Source organism: Gavialis gangeticus, unplaced genomic scaffold (assembly GCF_001723915.1).
Source record: "Gavialis gangeticus isolate Ggan-Ray unplaced genomic scaffold, GavGan_comp1, whole genome shotgun sequence".
NCBI classification, from domain to species: domain Eukaryota; kingdom Metazoa; phylum Chordata; order Crocodylia; family Gavialidae; genus Gavialis; species Gavialis gangeticus.
In genome coordinates, this window is record NW_017729012.1 from 138644 (window position 1) to 154593 (window position 15950).

Consider the following 15950-nt stretch of genomic DNA (forward strand, 5'->3'; position numbering starts at 1 on the left):
AGTGAATTAGAGCTAGAGGGGTCAGCAAGAGAAAAAGGGCAGAAGCTGAGAAGGCTGAAACCCAGTCCTGGAATGAGGACAGGCTTGCTCTAAGACCTGCAGGCAGCCTCTTTCCTAACGAATCTTCACATCAAAGCCATGGTGGGTGAGTAAGGGTGGGGGACCCTAGAGTTGGAGCCAGGGCAGGAATTGCGTGGCCACCAGGGGTGGGGGGGGGAGGAGGGCGGAGTCGTGGCTGCCCCTGGAACAGAATCCTGTCACACATCCCCACACTACAAGCCCCAAATAAGCCTCCCTGCGTGGGACAGGATTTTCCTTGAATTCAGCTGACACCATTTTCTTAACTACAGGCTGCATCAATTTATCTTTTGCTTATGTGGAAGGGGAGAGTCTGCTGATGGCTCTGAAAGACGTGGCTTTGTCTTCAGGAAGGTAGGTGAGATACTGGATGCAGAAAAGGAAGCTTATGATAAATTACTCCTGGGAGGGGAAGGCTACCTACTGTTTGAATTGCAGACCTGGGAAAGGCTCTTCCATGACTTCTTGCTCTTGCATTTAATGAGTCTGAGATGTAGCTATACCATTTCTCTCTAAAAATGTTTTTTTGGGATTCTAGATTAAATCTGATCAGTAGGGATCCAGGTTTTCAGTTTCCCATGGGAACATGGAGAAAACCACAGGTTTCCCATCTTTATCAGAGAAAATGCAGATTTTCCCTTTTAGCAGAGAAACCCATGGGTTTCCCACTCGCAAAGAGTTCTGCAGACTGGCACAGTTCCAGTCTGCAAGAACTGATTGCAAAAGGGTCGGGAAACCCCCAGCCCTGCCCAAAGGGGGTGGGAGGGAAGGGGGAGGCCTGACGCTTTTAGTCAGTCCCAAGGCTTACCTCTAGTGCACTTACCTAACATTACAGGCTCCAGAAGGAAAGTGGGGCTTGCAGGGGGCTGGGGGTGTTGTGGACCAGGGCTGGGGGGAAGCTGGCTGGGGGCTGAGGGAGTGGGGAGGTGTTGGTAAATGACACAGAATGCCCGATTGGCTGCACATGAACCGCCAGCAGCGCTATCAGCCTGACCAGGCTCAGTGCCTCCATGTATGGCTTCCCTTAAGAGCCCATAGCGCCACTTGCGGTCCATGTACAGCTAGCCGAACACTCTAGCCAGGAGTGGGGAAGTGTTGGTGAGAGATATGGAGTGCCTGGCCAGCTGCACATGGACTGCGAGTGGCACTATGAGCACTTAAGGGAAGCCATGTATGGAGGGTTGGGGAGAGCTGTGGGTGGCCTTTAATTTTAATTATGGATTTTGGGGATTTTATCAGAGAATTTGTGATTTTTTTTTTTTTCTTTCTTTTTTTATCAGGGAAAACCAGGATCCCTGCTGATCAGTTGACAAGTAAAAAAAGTAGTTTTTTCTAACTGTCAGTCTCGTAGGCTCAGTTAAAAATCTAAGAGCCCATCTTAACTGTCTTGTACATCATTATTGGTATAAAGATTCTCAATCCAAATGCGTCCCTAAATGTGCAACCTCTGGGCTTCAATAGGATTTCATATAACTAACAGCATAACTGTAACATGATAGGGTTAGACAGGTATCTTCACAAACTGCAGGTTCTTATGTTTGATGCATAAGCAAGATGAGAATCCAGTACACTCCCAGAGCTGTGTTGGCTCTGCAAGACTGACACTAGTAAAGCCTCTGTAGTGCTGAAGTCAGCAGCTGTTACGAATAGAGAGACCCTGAATAGTACCAATGTACCATTTTTACTTTGCTTTTCAGAGCAAAGCAGTCTTTCAGATGTACGTTTTTTAGGGGAGGTGTGCAGGTATCCATTTTATAAGCAGAGCATTTTGAAAGAAAAGGCCCTTTGAAATCTACTTAATTGAATACCACATTGCCAAGAGGTCCTGCACTGAGAGATGTTATTTTAGCCCACATTATGCAGGTTATGAATTATGATTCACCTGGTCATCTTAGAAATCATCAAGCTGCTTGTATGTCTGGCTATGGCTAATGCTAGTCATTTTTTTTCATTTGAAAGGCCACTCATTTGTTTTAATTTCTTTAAGAAGAAAAGAAAGGCCAGAGCATTTTTAATGTATTAAAATCCTCTTCAAATCTAATATTTTGTGTTTGAACTTTATAAATGCATCCCTTTTGTACCTTAGATTTCCTTGCTGTAAAACTGGGGTGGTGGTACTTGGCCATCTTTGTGTAGTTCTGACACACAAGTTCCTTGAAGTGCTGAGTATTGTAAATGGGTGATCTCACTCAGGATTCCTGTTTTTCGTAAATGTTTCTTGCTCTTTGGATTCTGCTACTGTTTGTGGGTCAAGCAGTAGTTGCCATTGCCAAGTTTGTTTTACAGATTAGTCCACTGGTACACTGCCACTTTTTACCTTGATTTGCTCTGAAAGATTTCTTTATTCTTTTTTTCTGTCTGTTCTCCAGATCTTCATTTCATATCTACCTCTTTCAGCCTTGCTGCTGGGTGTTGGGGTGGTGTGGATGCTAAGGTGCGTGGTTGATAGCCTAGAGGTTGCAAGTTCAAGGCCATAGCAAAGTGCTTACAGCATAGCCATGTCAAATTCCAACAAATCCACAAATTCTGCTAAATACCTTGTGACAAGAATATAAAAAGGAAGGAAGCCCTGCTGCTGGTTGCATTTGAACTAACCTGCTTTTTTATCTGTCCTCATCTTCCTTTTTCTCACACTTTAACCTTATTAAACTTGCCTTCTGCTGTTCGTTCTTTTCTGTTGCTGCTCCTGGAATTCCCCAGCCTTGCAACAATTTCTGTTCATTTTCTCATCCCAGCTCCTTGTTTTAACTGGCTGTTTGGGCCAGGGTCTTAATGTAATTTTGTGATGAGTCATGGAAACCTAAGAGTCTAAAGGGAAAATATTATTTATTAGAGAGTATTGATGTAGTATGGAATGTTACTTTTTTCATTTTCTCACACACATCCTAAATTGAAAGTTAAAATGTAAAATTATAATTTGGTTAGTGCTTGCACATCTGCCTCTCTGGAGCCATCCTATGTTTTACGAGCGATTGGGACTGATGAAGACTTGGCTCACTCCTCCATAAGGTAAGTACCATGAAACTTTGGACTCTTCCAAAGTCTGTTCCCTTTCCTAGACTGAAAACAGGATTTGTTTCTCTTATCCCACATGCACTCACTATGTTATCACTTACAGGTCTTATTTTTGTTTTAGATTTGGCATTGGTCGTTTCACTACAGAAGAAGAAGTAGACTACACTGTACAGAAATGCATACAGCATGTCAAAAGACTGAGGGAGATGAGGTGAGCCACTTCTCTAATGAGTGTAAAGGACACTGGATACTGTAGGCTTCGTTTGGGTTTCCTCAAATTGTGCTGCTGGTGTCGTCCTCATTTTAGAAGTGAGATCCATTTGACAAAGTACTTAAAATCTGGTGGCCCCTTTACACACAGCCACCCATTGTTGCTAATATCGGTGCTGACTTGGATGCTCTGAAAAGATGGATCAGTTCATACTTGCCCTGTGTCTTATACATGTCAAGTGCCCCACTACTTGTCAGTGCCAGATATGGGATACTAACAGAGACAGATCTTTCATCTGACCTACATGACCATTCTTAGGGTACTATCAAAAGTGGAGCTAAGTTAAGTTAGCAATGAATGTGGTATGTACAAGACTTTGGAGTAGAGGATTATCCTTTTAAAGAATTCTCCCATCTGCCTGGTGAACTCTTTGGAGATGAATCATGCTTGTTGATTATTGTCAGTAATGCTATTTTTCTTGGTGTTCCAGATCAAATCTAATTTTTCTTTTTTTTTTTTCTTTCCGTCTTTACAGTCCTCTATGGGAAATGGTGCAGGATGGAATTGACCTCAAAAGCATTAAATGGACCCAGCACTAAGAAGGCAGTTGAGTTCTAACCCTGGACTAGATGGATTTGAAGTCAAGTACATTATGTATATTCCTGAGCAAAATCATGTGGCACTTTCTAAAATCAATTTCATTTTGATGGCTTGGGGTTTTCTAAAGCCTAAATCCTAAAATTAAAAAGGGGGTAAAATTTGGTTAGGACGCTTCCATTTCATTATACATGCGCACAGAGAAAGTTGCACTCTGACCTGGGGTCCATGGAATTTTATTTTCTTATGTAAGAGTGTTGTTTCATCCTTTAGCCATGCTATTTCTTAGTACAGAAGAATCCCCCCCATTAGGAAATTCCTTCTTGGTACAGTATGTCTTCTGCAATTGCTTTGCTTATGGCAAAACTCTATTACCAAGAAACTTGTTCCACTTTCGTGACTTATCTGCAACAGGGATATTAGCCTCAGTAGCAAACACCTGCTTTCTGTGTTATTTAGATAAATAGTTTGCTCAGAAATTAATTATTTTACAGAAGGCTAGTCAGCACTTCTTAAGGAAACTGAAATCTTAATATATGGACTTCTGGTGGTGGTGGATGCTCCATTGTGTTAATTATACCTTCAGAGTTAATCTGCACACTGTTAAGAACCCTTTCTTTAACTAGAGGTTTTGCCTTTTCACTTAATTTTAATGTGTGATTTTTTTTTTTTTGCAGTTTTACCTCTTTTTACATTTATTTTTTTCCTAATCCTCATACAGACCAGCATGGATTAACCCAATGCATCCTTCTCTCTTTCCCAGTCTAGGGTATGATGGTGCACTGTGTTCTCCCCATCACTGTTTCTTTTCCATGAAGTCTATTTTCTTGAAAGTAAAGAGAAAAAATGTTTAATGTATTTCTTGGAGGGTTGCAGAATCCCATGGCTTGTTTGAATAGGAGTGGTGAGAAAGAAAAAGACACCAGTTGTAATTCACTGTAAATTTCCTAATGCTGTTTCTGTTTTCTTTTTGGTGATGGAGCCCTTTTCTCCTCCCATTTAAGGATCTGACCATGTGCAATAGTCTTCTTAATGGGGCTAAGTATCTTTTTCTTAGCTTTGTCTTTCAAATCTGAATATTTTGCTAGCAGGTACAGATATATGAAACTCAATGGAGACTTCTTGATGCTTAACTCCCTTTTTACTGAAGACATGTATAGGTATGGCATCTATTCTATTCAGTTAAAGGGCATCTTTAATAACTAATTAAATTTCAGTGTTTTAGCTCCTTACTTCATTAAGACATTTAGATAGAGAATTTAATGCTATGTTCTAAAGTGCCTTTTTGTTACCTGGCTTACATGTATGCATACTACTTCTCAGAAAATAGCTGGTCCACAATTGAATGCTTTACTTGGCACTGGATCTAAGGCATCTTACCGGCATGTCTCCTGTTGTGGACAGTAAAAAAACACCTCTTGTGTCTACCTCAGATGCTCACCACAAATGAAAGCACTCTCCTTGAAGCTAAATTTCACTCTGCAAGATGAGGCGTATTGTAGAGTCCTGCACAATCTGATCACATAGCCTTTGGCTTTATCACTTTTACCATCAGTGATAGAATTAGCCCTTTATAGTGGGTGCAGATATTGCTGGGTCATTTTTCATTTGAAGTGGTTACTGCCTTTACTAGTTCTAATATTGTAGTGGTGGCAATTTGTAATGCATCATCATAAGCTTTTAAAGACTTTTCAGTTGTCTATCTGGTTTTCAAAGTAATTGTAATGTGTACTTTTTTTCTGTGTAGCTTGTTTGTAGCTTGCATACAGTTGCTGGAGTAACCATGTAATAATACTTTGCAAGCCTGTTTTAAAAACTTATTTTTGTTAAATTGTTCTGTTTTGCTCCCTAAATTATAAATCTTTTATATGACTTAAATTTGATAATTTTCAGTCTGTGTGTCGGCACAGCTCAGGATAGGGCCGCAACCCTATGCCCAACCGGACTGGGCTCTGGGGGTGCAAGTACACTTGATCTAGCCCTACCACCAAACTACCCAATTCTCGCCTGCCATGACTTAATGTTGGCTGATACTTTAATTGGGAAGTGTTCAGTTCCACCACAACTTGTCTAGCATCCTCTTCCTAGCATCAGATCCTTCTTCTGGGGCTCCTACCTCCCCTATACTGCATGCATGCGCCACCTTGGATCTGACTGGGGGACTTATTGCCTCATGGTCGCTTTGAGCCTGTCTCCCCTGTATGATAGGCACCGGAGCCTGAACAGTCCCTTGTCAAAGTGTCATGAATGTGAAAAGAACTACAGAAGACACAGGACATTCAACTTGAATTCAGGTAAGTCCTTTCAGTGCTTTAGGCCCTGCAGCCTACAGGTGGAGTCTTTCTGCTGCAGCGCACTCAGACCCAGAGGACTGTAGAGGCTCTCCCCTTTTCGCAGGGTCCTGCTTCCTCTGGAACAAAAATGTAAGTAAAAAAAAAAAAAATGTGGCTAGGCTTGCCTCACTGTAGTGTGAACGTCCCCCAGCCCTGGGCGCTTCCATGCTGGCTTAGCGCCTCTCAGCCAGGTCTGCACACCTCTGGATGTGGGCCTTTTCTCAGCCCTAACTCGCTATGTGGGCCTGGGTATGGGAGCATGGCATCCACCCCGCATCTCTCCCCTTTTCCTTGGCCCATCGCTGGTTCCTCCCCTCCTTGGTCTTGAAGTCGGGGTCCAGCCTGGCCAACTGCCCTCTGGCCAACACCATGAAACAGGGAAAAAATGGAAAAAACAAACCAGAACCTTAAACTGAGTATGGCTGCTTCTCCCATGGCCGGCTTGTCCCCGGCAAGGCTTCCTACCAGCTTCTGCCGCTTTTCCTGCTGCAGGCTCAATGCTGGTGTCTCCTGGCTTACTGGAGTCCCTCTGAGCTCCTACATTAGCAAGCAGCCAGCTCCCCATCCTCTGGAATCTGTCCTTCAGCCTCCCGGTGTTCTTGCATGTGGGTGCTCTCTCCCCGCCCATCTTGCACTCCCTCCAGTCTTCACGGCAGGCCAGAAATACCCATGCAGCTGCAGAGCAGTCTGATTCAGACTAAACAGCTGCTGATAAAATGTGGTTCCTGCGGCATCCTTTTTCCTCCTGGTGTTGCTGGTTCCGGTGCAGCAGGCAGGTCTCCTGCTGCTGCAGGTTTGGGCAGGTTTTTTTCTCTCTTCTCCATGGTTTGGTGGCAGTTACATATTTGGAGAAAAACAGTATATAAAATTGGTTGTTACTTACTCTTCAGGTCTGTTTTGGATATTCAAAATTTTGGATGAAAACTTAGGAATAAACCTGTTCTGAATGTGCATGCCCCTTGGTCAATATCAGTGTCATCTCAAATGGAGGGGGATGGTAAGCCTCCAGAGTGGTGCACCTGAAAAGAAGGAAATGGAAAAAAAAGTTATCCAGTCTATCCTGTACCTGCTTCTCAGTCATGGTGGGTAGGAGCCATGGAAGGGGGCAGAAACTGAAGTATCTTCCTAGTCAGACCCCTCTGAGTCTTTGATGGCCTTAGGGTTAACCCTAGAGTTGCTGGTGAAGTAAGGTTTCATTAATTCCCTGCCAGAATCTGTGATGGCTCCTAAATCATATGTGCAAGTCACCCTCTGAGCATCTGAGACCTGACTGACATCTTGGGCCTTCTTATACTGTGCACTTTTAGCACTTTTTGGCCTTGTCAAAGCACTGCCAATCTTGGTTGCACCCCCAAGGAGCCATTTTGGAAGTAATACATTCATAGATGGCATAGGTATGGTGGCTTATCTGGAGTGAGTGTTAGGTGTCCCTTTCACCCTAGATGGCAAAGAGGTCCCTCACATCAGTCTGTTTCCAGTTAGTAGACAACTTCTGCTGCATCTATGAAGATAGTGGCACTAACATTGTGCACACAGCTGCTGTTGACATGCTTGAAATGGGTCTTCAACACTGTTCCACTGTTCTGGGCAGGAGAATCTCCCAGTTTGCCTCCAGCAAAATAAGGATACCTCTGTGCCTGCCAATAAAAAGTAGAGATCATAAGCCAGGCAGGTCTTATGACCCAGGAGTTCAGTGTAGTAGGTAATGGAAGCACGTCCTCAGAGCACTGTGGGGGGGGTGGGGGTGGAAGCAAAGCACTGTGGGATGCCAGAAGACCCAATTTCTACTGCTTTCTGTTGGAGCATGCAAAAATAACATGAAGCACTTCACAACAAAGCAGTTCCTGTTTCTTCTGGGAGGATGAAGCGCTTCACAACAAAGCAGTTGTTCCTGTTTCTTCTGGGAGGATGGGGGTCATCTTTGAAATGCAATGGCTGTATTTGAACTAATTCTGTTTAATCCAGTGCTTCTCAAAGTGGTGGTCTGCAGATTGGTGCCAGTCCACGAGCCACTGGTCACCGGTCCGCAGCGAGTTGCCAGGAAAGAAAGAAATATATTTTCAGAAGCATAACATTGATATGTCATAGTGCCACAGTGTGTACATTCCAACACTCCAGGTGACATCACGTCATGCGAGGTGAAGAAAGAGAAAGAAACAGCCGGTTGCGCATTTGTGTAGCGCTGTTGCACGCAGTTGCTGCCACCGGCTAAACCGGGCACTGGAAAAAAAATTGCCAGTCCGCCACATCAGGTAGTTTGAGAAGCACTGATTTAATCCACTGCATGTCTCCACTCTCACTTGCTAGAGCCCTTTAATGGTACTTGGAGAACTTTGAATATTGTAGCAGTCCATGCCCTAAAGTATCAAAATTTGGGTGTCTTTTCTATGGGTATCCATTTCAGCATCCAATAATGAAAATGCATGCAAATCTGGGCAAAATTAAAAAATTTTGAAGGTATACTTCCAGTTGTGTTGACAAGAGAAGTGAGATAGCAAAAAATACTGGAAGTGAACCATGGGCTGCAGATTCTGTGGCAGCTGGGTTACAGCCTACCGGGCAGGGGAGAGCTTTTTCAAATGGGACACCCTATATTTCACAGATGAATGAGGGGCCATTAATCTCAGTTGTAGACTGTATGGAGCAACAGTGTGGGCATTACATTTAATAATGTAAGGTGTTGGGGAGGTCAAAGGAAAAATGCAAACTAAGTCTTGGTGTCTTAAGGAAAAAAAATGAACCAATGTGAAAAAGGATGCAAGGAAAAGAAAAGTAATTGTAATGTTACCTTAATTGGTCATACTTTGTTTAGGAAGGATGAATTTTGGTGCAAGCGGTGGATGGCACTCTCCATTAGACACTATTGCCTGTTTTAGAGTTATCAGCAACTCAGAAGCACCAGATCATGAGAGTACATGATTAATGTACTAACAAACCCCAAGAAAAGATATAGATTAGGGTCTGTTAAAGATGGGAGCAGCCAGCACCAGTTACTTGCAGCTGCAGGACTGTACCATGCTTCACCTGTCCCCAGGGGTGATGCATAGCAGGTGCGTGGGGTTGCATGTGCACCCCCTGAGTGCTGGTGCACCCCTTGTCCAGTTGCGCTCCCTGTATAGCTGGCAGGCAGGGGGGCAGGTGGTAGCAACAGTGCCCCCTTCCCAGTGAGTGCCAGCTGGGAAGCAGAGCTGCCACCAAAAGCTGCCATACTGCTTCTAGAAGTGGCGGCAGGAGTTCTGGAAGTGGTGTGGCCACTTTTACAGTGGGTGTGATCGGCCAGCGGGATGGACCACCGGGGACCACTCCCAGCCCCCCTCCCCCAGTCAGCAAGGTAGGCCACCAGGGGACCCCCCTGCCCAGTCACTGACTGGTGGAAGGGGGGGCACATGCCCCCTGACACCCATGCCCTTCTCCCCGCACCTGGGCTCACCCTAGCTCCTGAGCTACACCATGCCGTGGTGCAGGCAGCTGGTGTCAGCTGCTCCCAGGGCCATTCCAGCATGGGCTGGGGTGAGTGCGGACAAGTGGAGCCCTAGGCGGTGTAGGGCACAGCACTTGCCCCAGCCCTGGCTGCAGTGGCTCTGGGAGCAGCCAACACCAGCTGCTTGCACCACGGTACGGTGCAGCCCAAGAGCAGAGGTGACTGGGGACAGGCAAAGCACGGTGCAGCCCAGCGGCTGCAGGCAGCTGGTGCCAGCTGTTCCCAGGGCTGCTGCAGCTGGAGCTGGGGTGAGTGCTGCTCTGTTCCCTCTGTTTTGCTGCCTTGTGCAGCCCCGGGAGTGGCACCGTTCCCCCAGCCCCTTCCCTAGTCCCAGCCTCATTCCCTCCCTCCCTCACTGCCATGGCAACCTATCCCTATATGTTACATTGTAAAGTGGGTTTAATATGTGCGCTGTTCTCTGGGAATGCATGTACAGCATAAATTGAGGGAAACCTGTAAAATAAAAGGTTTAGTCTGTGTGTCTGTCTGTCTATAACACTTTCGGGCAACTGCGCATGCGCTGCTGAGCAGGTGGGCAGTTACTGGCTGTGCAGCCCAGGCTGTGCATGCCCAAGTTGCCAGGGAAGTTTGTGGCGGCAGTGAACACACCCCAGCCACCTAAGCAGCAGCACTTCCCTCCCTGCCTCGCTGCCTGAGGGCAAAGGGGGAGAATCACAGTGGTGGCACCTCCCCCACTGGCCCCCAGAACAGCCAGCAGGGAGAGGAAGGTGGCAGGCAGAGGAGGAGGGAGGCTGATGTGGAGCGGGGTTGGAGCTGGACTGGCAGGTAGAGTGGGCCTAGATCCAGAGCAGCAGGGGAGGCAGGGGTAGAGTGGGGTTGGGCCTGGAGTGGCCAGGGGGTGGGGAGAATTGAGTGTGGCCAGAGCTGGAGTGGTGGGGAGGGTGGGTGGAGCGGGGCTGGACCCAGAGCACCAGGGTGGGGGCTGGACCCCAAGTGGTGGGGGTGGGGAAGAGAGTTGATTGGGCATGGACCCAGAGCAGTAGGTGGGTGGTATGGGGCTGGGGGGGGTATCCCCCCCATCATCTTCATGGGCAATTTGCTAGTAACCGCTTATGTCTGCCTAGCTACTGGCCCTCTGCACCATACAGATTCTCACCTATCCCATTTGGGGAGATTAAGGAGAGAAAAGTGGCACACAAACTGGCAATAAGTTTTCTTGTATTTACAATTTTCCTCTCCAGTTTACATACCATATTGATACAAGGCTTATTCCAACACATTTTATGATTGGTTTATTAAAAATGTTTGATTCACTGAAACTTTGGGAATCAGACTGGACCAGTTTCTCTCTAGTCTTAGAACATGTCAATTAGATGGTATTTATGTTCTTGTGAAAATTAAAATTTTTGGTAGAGAATTTCTTATCTCCTTCCTTCACTATCTTGGAATGCTGCTTTCCACTGTACTGTTTTCTTTTCACCTTGGTTTATGGTTTTCACTGGCAAAGCTGCTTCATTCTTACAACTCAGAAATATAATGCAAATATTTCTATTACAGAAAAAGTATATCTGATATATTTGGTTATATCAATCCTTATTACTACTAACGTTTTTAAGTTGAAGCTATATTATACTACAATGGAAACACAAGAATGGCAAGAAACTAATGTAGCTACATAAGGAGCTTCTAGAAGGCCTCGTGCAAAAGGAAAGTATACAGGCAATGGAAGAATAAGCAGCACGCAGGGAAGTAGCAAGAGACAAAAGGGACAAAATCAGTACGGCAAAGGTAAAAAGCGAGCTTTATCTGGTGAGGGAAGTTAAAGACAATAAGAAGAGGTTCTATAATTGTTGGCCAGAAAAGAAAGACAAAGAAAGCTCTGGGTTTACTGTTAAATAACCAGGGTGAACTCTTAACAGAAAATGTAAAGGTGGAGCTGCTCAACAGCTACTTTGCCTCAGTCTTCACACAAAATTAGGCTGCAACCAGACAGCTAATAAGGATTGTCATTCTAATATAATAAAGGGCTTAGTCCACCCATCTGTCTGTCCATAATGCTCTTTGGAGCACTCAGATTGGTTACTCAAACAACCAATCAGAGTACTCCAAGAACATTCTGGACAGGAGGCAGCAAAAAAGAGATGATAAAAAAGGCCAAAAAACTCAGCTGAGCCTTTTGATGGGTATGAATTAATTGAATAAGTGCTTAAGAGGGGATAGCAAGGAAAAGGATGCTATCTTAAGCAGCAGTCTTAAAGGGCTGTCATAAAGAGGGAGAACACCTTTTCTCTCTTGCTGCAGACAGCAAGATGCAGACCATTGGCTAGAAGTTACAGCAAAGTAGGCTTATAGTAGATATCAGGGGGAAAAAATCTTCACTTTTAGAACAGTGAAGCAGTGGAATAGACTGCCTAGAGATAACTGTGGAATCTCCATTTTTGGAGGAGTTCAAGAAGAGGGGTGCTTCCAAAAATATATTGGGGTCATTGATGGTACCCACATTTCCTTGTATCTGGTACACATTGACCATCAACTGCAATGGATGAGGCTCCATTATGTTGCAGAGGGTCTTGGACTGCTGAGGATAGCTTACCCCCACGACTGTTAGGGGGGCAGTTGAGGTATACAACACTAGGGTCTCCCACCTGCTCCCCGGCTGACATGAATGTTCCCCATGGCACTCCCAGCCCCAGATTGGAAGGGAGTAACTATCCCAGTCTTACTTGGAGATTTGGTCCATCCACTCCTCCCATAACTCTTGAAGGTCTACACCTGATACCAGGAAGGAGCTCTTCAACTGGCTGAGCAGCTGCTGGGTGACTCTGGAGTGTATGTTTGAGTGCATCAAAGCATAGAGGCAGCCACTGTGGGTGCATCTGGATGCTAGAGTGGTACAGTGCCAAATGGTAATTTCAGCCTGCATCTTGCACACCTGTGAAACCACTGGCTTGACCTTTCTGGAAGCCTGGAAAGTAAAGATCCAGAAGCTTGACAGCTGGTACCAGGCCCCAGAAACAGCCTTGTGAGCACCACAGATATGAGGGCCTTCTTGTTTGTGAGGCCCTGGCTAGCTCTTTTAGTGGTTCTGGGCTACAGAATGGGAAGAGGGCACCACCGTGTAAGGTTCAAATGAATGCAGATTTGACTAGTGCCAGATTTAGGCTTAAGCTACAGTTCAGGGCCTCACAATATGAGAGGCCTCTAAATAAGAAAAAAAAAAAAGACTCAATATCAAGTTTTATAATAATCGGCTGGTAAATAAAGGAGATATGGGACAATGACTGTCTAAATATGGACATTTTCATTCTAATATGACAAAAATATATACAAACATTGGGTTATTTTAATCATATGGGGCCTCTTAAGCTGGACATAGTTTATGGCCTCAGCATGTCATAATCCAGCGCTGGATTTGACTTTACATATGTGTGTACCAAATGCACTTCACATTAAACAATTATAACATGGAAATAGTGCGTGGGGTTCTGTAGCAAGGTTTGGGTTGCAGGAGCAGCTGTGACATCCCTCAGGAACCTTGCAACCCTTCCCTGCTCCAGCTCTAGGGTGCCCTCCCCTTCTCACCACCCCTTAATGTATTTGTTTGATCAAAAGGGAAGATGCCTTAGGGTCTTAGAGCAAGTCCCAGTTCTCCTAGTCACCAGCAGGTCCCTCCTGGACCTCACTGGTCTCCATTCTGCCCCTCTTGAGCTAAGTGTGTCCTCCTGACCTGCCCCTGCCCCCCACAGGGTACCAGTAACCTTAAGAGTTATTATGTGGGCTCCCCAATACCCATGCCTTACAGTTACTGTACTATTACTACCTCATTAGGGCCTTGGCTTTCTCAGCTTCCACACATTTTCTCTAGCTGCAAGCCTCCAGATTCAGGTCTGGCTACCTCAGCCTCAGCCCTGTCAGTCATTAGGATCTCTGAGCCTCTAGCCCCAATACCACCCTTCCTTGGGAGCTGGGCCCCCTGGCCCTGGTTCTACCCTTTTCAGGCTGAGCCCCTTGGCCCAGTCTGGCTTTCATCCTTGCTAGTCTTTGGCCACTTTTTCCAAGCTTCCATCTTCTGGCTAAGCCTTCCCTGTGCCTTGAGTCCCTAGTAGAGCTCAAGACACCCCCATACCCCCCAGACACAATTAGAACCTCCACCCTCCCCCAACAGTCCCAAACTCAAACCACCAGTTAAAACTAAAACCAAAAACATAAACATTCTGGCTATAACTAAGTCTCTAACCTCCTGGCTACATACCAAAACTCCTACCCAGCCATAGGCCTTAGTCTGCTACTAGTCCTCAATCCCTTCACTTGCTGCTTTCAGGCATATTATGCACAAGTCTCTCTCAGCAATAGGCTTTATATACATACATATACACACATATGTATATAACCATGTAAATATATATATATACCAATCCTGTTACAGAAAAGAAAAAAAAAAAAAATCGCACCCGTACAAAGGCCCACTGGCCACCCGTACCCATTGCGATGTCTGCAACTGCACGCAAAACACACAAAATACACACAAAGCCCTTTCTGGTATTTCACCAGAGTTCTTCCCTTTTCAGCCTCCAGGGCCAGACTGACTCCAGCCCTTGTTTCTCTCTCACAGGCCCTGCCCTTTTCCACTTAGGTGATGTCACAGAGCTGGCTGCAGGTACCCTCTAATTAGAGCTTATCAACTGGTCTCCATGGAAGCTTACCTGTAGCACTGCTTTGTCTCCCCTGGAGGACTCCAGACTACAATCCCATTGTGGAGCAGCTAGCCCTGCAATTGGCTTCCTATTGCTCACATGAGGATTATCCTGCTTCCCTGGGCCTGTCTCCTGCAGCTTCTCCCTCACAGTCTTCCTCACCTGAGGCTCAACCTCAGCTCTTGCTGTCTTAAAGTAACAGAGAGCCTGAGGCACCCTTCGAAGAAGAAAAGTTCTGTGCAAACATGAGAGAAGAGGATAAGGGTATTTCAGCCTAGAGTGGAAGAAGGCATGCACTCCCTACAAGTGGCACACAAACAGCCCAATACCCTTGCCAGCACCTTACCAAATCTATTTTACCTTTATGGTTTTTCAGAGGTTGAACTTTGCTGTCCTCTGTGGTCTAGAAAGGCGGAAAACATTGCTAAGATCCCTTAACTCTGTATTAATATATATATTTTCTCTTTTGTCTGTGAATAATGGTCTGGAGCCCAGAGTGATGGATTATTGAGGGTATGTTTAAGACTTTCTAGCTCAGATTGGAAACACATGTCATTAATGGGTGTATAACAGGGGTTCTCATGTGGAGACTGAATGGAATCAAGGGAGAAGGAAAGTTCTCTTTGGAATAAGAAATGGGATCCCTTCCACAATCATTTCAAAGCTAGTAGAATATATAACTAGTCAAATAGTAATGCTTTTTCATAATGAATTGCTTCTACTTTAAATCAGAGATGCCAAAGATGCAGCCCATGGACTGAGTGTGGTCTGCAGAGCCCCATCATCTGCCAACCTCTCCCCCCACCCCATGCTGCCCCTGGGTCTAGAGTTGACCCCCACACTGCATTCACCAGGCACCAGACCAGCCCAGTGCACAGGGCCCAGGACATACTGCATGTGACAGCCACTCCATTTAGCCCTGCACCTGTGCTGTATGTGGCACCCCTTAAGCCACTCTGGGGGGGCCCTGTGCAGCACATGTCCCAGACTGGCCTAACACACGTTGGATCCTGCATGGGGAGTTGCAGTCCGTAAGGCCATTCAGTTGGGCCAAATGCGTTTGACACCCCTGCTTCGTATGCCGGTATTTTCCTAACTGTGATGCCTAGCGGTACTTTACCTGGAGGTGGAGGAAGGGCTTTCAGGTGCTTTTGCTTATGAAGTCTACTGGATTTTGCAGTTTAGAAGGCTAAGGCTGCCGGCGAGGCATCAGGCAGGCCCAGGACCGCGGGCGAAGGCGGAAAAACACGGAGCTCAGCCCGGAAACCAGAGGCGGAGGTCCCAAGCCCTCCAGAACCGCTAGTCCCGTCAGAGGGCAGAGGGGTAACGACCCGGAGCCAAGAAGCCTTCTAGGGAGGCAGCTCCAGGCCGCCGCTTCCCAGCCTGTGGGGCGTGATGGAGATGGAAGCGGTCGCGGCAGGGGCCGGCCAGGCAGCGCGACCTGGGGCATCCCAGCAGCCTGACACTAGCACGGCAGCGCGTCGTCCAGCACCTGCGGGCACCCAGCAGATCGGGGCGGAGCGGGGCGGGGCTGGCAGCAGCGCCTCCTGGCCCCGCCCAGCAGGCGAGCGCCACCGCGG

At 46.3% G+C, this 15950-nt stretch overlaps 1 protein-coding gene and 1 long non-coding RNA gene across 3 annotated transcripts in view; one reads left to right on the top strand and one right to left on the bottom strand.

Moving 5' to 3' along the window:
* The window catches only part of NFS1 (NFS1, cysteine desulfurase), a 39419-nt gene extending 33640 nt beyond the window's left edge, over positions 1-5779 (top strand). Inside the window, exons 10-13 of one of the 2 annotated variants that reach the window (XM_019511000.1) lie at positions 351-432; positions 3004-3087; positions 3197-3304; positions 3840-5779. In XM_019511000.1, the coding sequence (XP_019366545.1) occupies positions 351-432; positions 3004-3087; positions 3197-3304; positions 3840-3903 (338 nt within the window). In that variant the 3' untranslated portion in view covers positions 3904-5779. The remainder of the gene's footprint in view (positions 1-350; positions 433-3003; positions 3088-3196; positions 3305-3839) is intronic. The other variant, XM_019511002.1, reaches the window with a different exon arrangement.
* LOC109293194 overlaps positions 1-15259 on the bottom strand; it is a 20861-nt gene extending 5602 nt beyond the window's left edge. Inside the window, exons 1-3 of the long non-coding RNA XR_002096263.1 lie at positions 15247-15259; positions 11840-11843; positions 3338-3350 (exon numbers count right to left, since the gene is read on the bottom strand). This is a non-coding gene — a long non-coding RNA (uncharacterized LOC109293194). The remainder of the gene's footprint in view (positions 1-3337; positions 3351-11839; positions 11844-15246) is intronic.
* Positions 15260-15950: the final 691 nt, after the last annotated feature.